The 3,748-nt window shown below is 43.6% G+C and overlaps 1 protein-coding gene across 1 annotated transcript in view; it reads right to left on the reverse strand.

The window, feature by feature from the left end:
* LOC108629709 (acetylcholinesterase-like) overlaps positions 1–3,748 on the reverse strand; it is a gene marked incomplete at its 5' end in the record, with an annotated part of 32,240 nt that overhangs the window by 14,383 nt on the left and 14,109 nt on the right. The window contains one exon of the mRNA XM_018032541.2: positions 3,527–3,679. Coding sequence (XP_017888030.1) covers positions 3,527–3,679 — 153 coding nt within the window. The remainder of the gene's footprint in view (positions 1–3,526; positions 3,680–3,748) is intronic.

A 3,748-nucleotide genomic window follows, 5' to 3' on the forward strand; every position in this document is an offset into this window, starting at 1 on the left:
GGGTAGGTTTAACCGGTTAGCGGTGAAACCGTTATTAAGATTACGGCGAGCGCGCATGACTAATGACATCCTCCTTTGCTTCCACCCAGCGTTACCTGATAAATTGCCTCCTCCTCCTCCTCCTCCTCCTCCTGTACCTCCGCCGCTAATTACTCGGGGCCTCGGAATTCCGCTTACGCGCGTTTCACGTCCCAGTTAAGTCGCGAGAAACCGTTCGAGAGATCGTGCGCGTCCCCGCGAAAGTGAAACGCCCCCAAGTACCATTTCCTACCCCTTAACAACGTTCCAACGTCTGAGCAACCTCCTAATCGTATAAAATATAAACAAAAAAAATAAAACTGTATAAATATAAATTTTATTTTAATATTAATTATGCAGCTCGAGCTTTTTAATTGAACCTTTCAGAACGAAGACGTAGTCTACCACTATTTATATGTTTCCTACTAATGCCTTGGAAGACACATAATTTCCTCGTTTAAGCCTCTCTCTCGCGGGACCCGTGAGTTTATCAGAAAATTTCTTAATATATATTCCCGCGGGCAAGTTGTAAAAGCCCGGGGGCCGTGTACACGTACGCAACCAGCCGAGCTACTCGTACAAGACTCTTGAACTTTCATCGCCTCTTTAGTCAAGAGAGAGGGACACATTAGAGTTGCGCAATTTATGGAACGCGACGCCCTTACGCCGCAGGCAAATATCAAACCACTCGACGATTGTTGGAAAAAGCTCTTAACTTACACCCAAGAAACTAAAAAAGATAAACAATTTTTCTCCCGTTTCAATAATACTATTTTTTTTTTATGATAAGGTAAAGGAGGTAGTACCTGGACACTTTTGAACATAAATTTTTTATAATGTACTTCTTAGGCTTGTATTTCCTCAATTCAGTAGTTCCATATAAAAAAATCATCTAATCTCTTGTATAATAATCTCACCTACCCTCGGGTATTATTCTCATAGTTTCGAACACCAGCAATGTTCTTCGCGTTGGTAGGATACGAAACGAGTAGGTTGAAATTTTTGTCACGCGGAAACGTCGAAAGCGAGGAAATCAGCGTACGCTGATGGAGGAAATGTGTCCCGACTTCTTAAGGTCCGCTATAATACGTGTGTGCGAACGCGCGCGTTCCGAAGCTCCAAGCCTGGCTGTCTTTTCTCGAGCGTTTTCTCAGCTTCCCACCCGGGAGCTACCTCGCAGTTAACGCGGCGCACGTCGCCGCCGCGTTAACCCGTTTCTGACCCACTTATCGGCTTTGAACTCGTTTCGAACGCGGAAACTTGCCACCGCTTCCTCGCCCGACGCTACTTCTCTCAACTCCACGCGCCTCTTTTAGGGACGCGTTTAATTTTTTCGGCGCGAGATGAACAGCAAGCGAAACAAGTTTCCCAGTTTCATCGTCTGACGAAAATAAACCTTTTCCACTGAAATCGAAGGGGAGGCAGGCGATGCTAGAAAAATCAGGCTGACGATTGACAAAACAATTTTATTAAAAAATTATAAAACCGTAGAAATATTTTAATAATTCCACAAGGTAAATAGTTAGAAAAAAGCTGAACGTTTAAGAAACCGAGAAAACGTGTAAAAGAAAACGGAATCGCGTTAAGAGCCGGGGGTAGATTTAACCGGTTAGCGGTGAAACCGTTATTAAGATTACGGCGAGCGCGCATGACTAATGACATCCTCCTTTGCTTCCACCCAGCGTTACCTGATAAATTGCCTCCTCCTCCTCCTCCTCCTCCTCCTGTACCTCCGCCGCTAATTACTCGGGGCCTCGGAATTCCGCTTACGCGCGTTTCACGTCCCAGTTAAGTCGCGAGAAACCGTTCGAGAGATCGTGCGCGTCCCCGCGAAAGTGAAACGCCCCCAAGTACCATTTCCTACCCCTTAACAACGTTCCAACGTCTGAGCAACCTCCTAATCGTATAAAATATAAACAAAAAAAATAAAACTGTATAAATATAAATTTTATTTTAGTATTAATTATGCAGCTCGAGCTTTTTAATTGAACCTTTCAGAACGAAGACGTAGTCTACCACTATTTATATGTTTCCTACTAATGCCTTGGAAGACACATAATTTCCTCGTTTAAGCCTCTCTCTCGCGGGACCCGTGAGTTTATCAGAAAATTTCTTAATATATATTCCCGCGGGCAAGTTGTAAAAGCCCGGGGGCCGTGTACACGTACGCAACCAGCCGAGCTACTCGTACAAGACTCTTGAACTTTCATCGCCTCTTTAGTCAAGAGAGAGGGACACATTAGAGTTGCGCAATTTATGGAACGCGACGCCCTTACGCCGCAGGCAAATATCAAACCACTCGACGATTGTTGGAAAAAGCTCTTAACTTACACCCAAGAAACTAAAAAAGATAAACAATTTTTCTCCTGTNCTTGGACAGTAAATTATTAAATACATATCTATTATGTCCAAGTACTAGTTCCAAAATTCGTTTTGTCCCAGTACTACTTCCTTTACCTTACTTCTTATTGATTCGTCTTGCAGAACAAAATTTCTGTCTGAAATTAATTAATTATTTTTCAATCGTCATTAGGAGAAGCTTTATGTGTGACTTTTTAAATGAGAATCGCGACTCTCAGGTAGCGTTATTGATTTGGACCGCGGGATGAAACGTGATAAACCTTGAAAAGCTCTGAAAAGGCGCCGTTTCTAATATATCTGTCGGAGCTTTTATTCAAGTGGGACCCCCGGCGGTCCCTTTAAAAGCTCGTCTTCGATACCATCGAGACTCTAATGGCGTCCGCTTTTTGTCGCGAGAGTACTCGAGGAAAGAAAAATAAACGAGCCCCAGATCGATGGCGAAACAGAAGGGAACAAAAAAAAGGTACAAGGGAAATGAATAAATTCGAGTCGACGCGTAGGTGGTGCTTGTAATTCCTCGAATGGCCGGTTATTAGTCAATCAATCGTCGACGTCCGACCGTTTTTTCGTCAAGAGTGAAATAAAAAAAGAAAAAAAGAAAGAAGAGAATTCGCTATCCGCGGAGTTTCTCTCTGAGTGTTTTTTTTCTCCACCGATTCCCATCCCTTCTATTTTGGAAATATTTCTAAAACGTGCCTCCCATTTCCCGCAAATCCGGCGAAAACAATTTTTCAGTACACCGTTTCTTTCGCCTCGGCAGAAACTCGGTTTCCGATTGTTTCATTTTACTTTCGACGTTGGTTGAATGTTTCTTTCTAACATGCATGGAAAAATCGTGCGATTTTCCACGGGAAAGGTGAACACATTCGAAAATACTTTGCCGCATGAACTATTCAAGCGGTTCGACGGAAATCGATGATCAGAGCTTCGACCGGGATGAATAATACAACCCTTAATCGTTACCCCCTGATAAGAAGCGACGGAGAGAGACGCATCGCGTTATCGTTACTCGCCACGTGACTGAGTCCCGTGGAAATGTCAGGCTATAACATAATGGATCCCCTCCCGTCCCCCGTATCGATCACCGGGCTTCACGTGATGCACACACGTGACGATAAAACTGGGGAAACGACAAAATAAAATGTACCTGCGTGAAGAAATAGTAGTAGACTTTCATCCCGCGATCTGCGAACAGTTGCACGAAGTGGATCGACGGGCAGATGAAGAAATAATCGCCCACTACGTCTGCTACCATCTTCTGATACGTGTAACCGTTGTACTGATCCTCCCAGTCAGTATACTGAAACAAAAAACCAATCGCCTCGGTCAGAGTAATTTTTTTAGTTGATTTTCAATGATATTGCAAATC

This window comes from Ceratina calcarata, unplaced genomic scaffold (assembly GCF_001652005.2).
Source record: "Ceratina calcarata isolate Rehan_Ccalc_2016 unplaced genomic scaffold, ASM165200v1 scaffold583.2, whole genome shotgun sequence".
In the NCBI taxonomy this organism is placed as follows: Eukaryota; Metazoa; Arthropoda; class Insecta; order Hymenoptera; family Apidae; genus Ceratina; species Ceratina calcarata.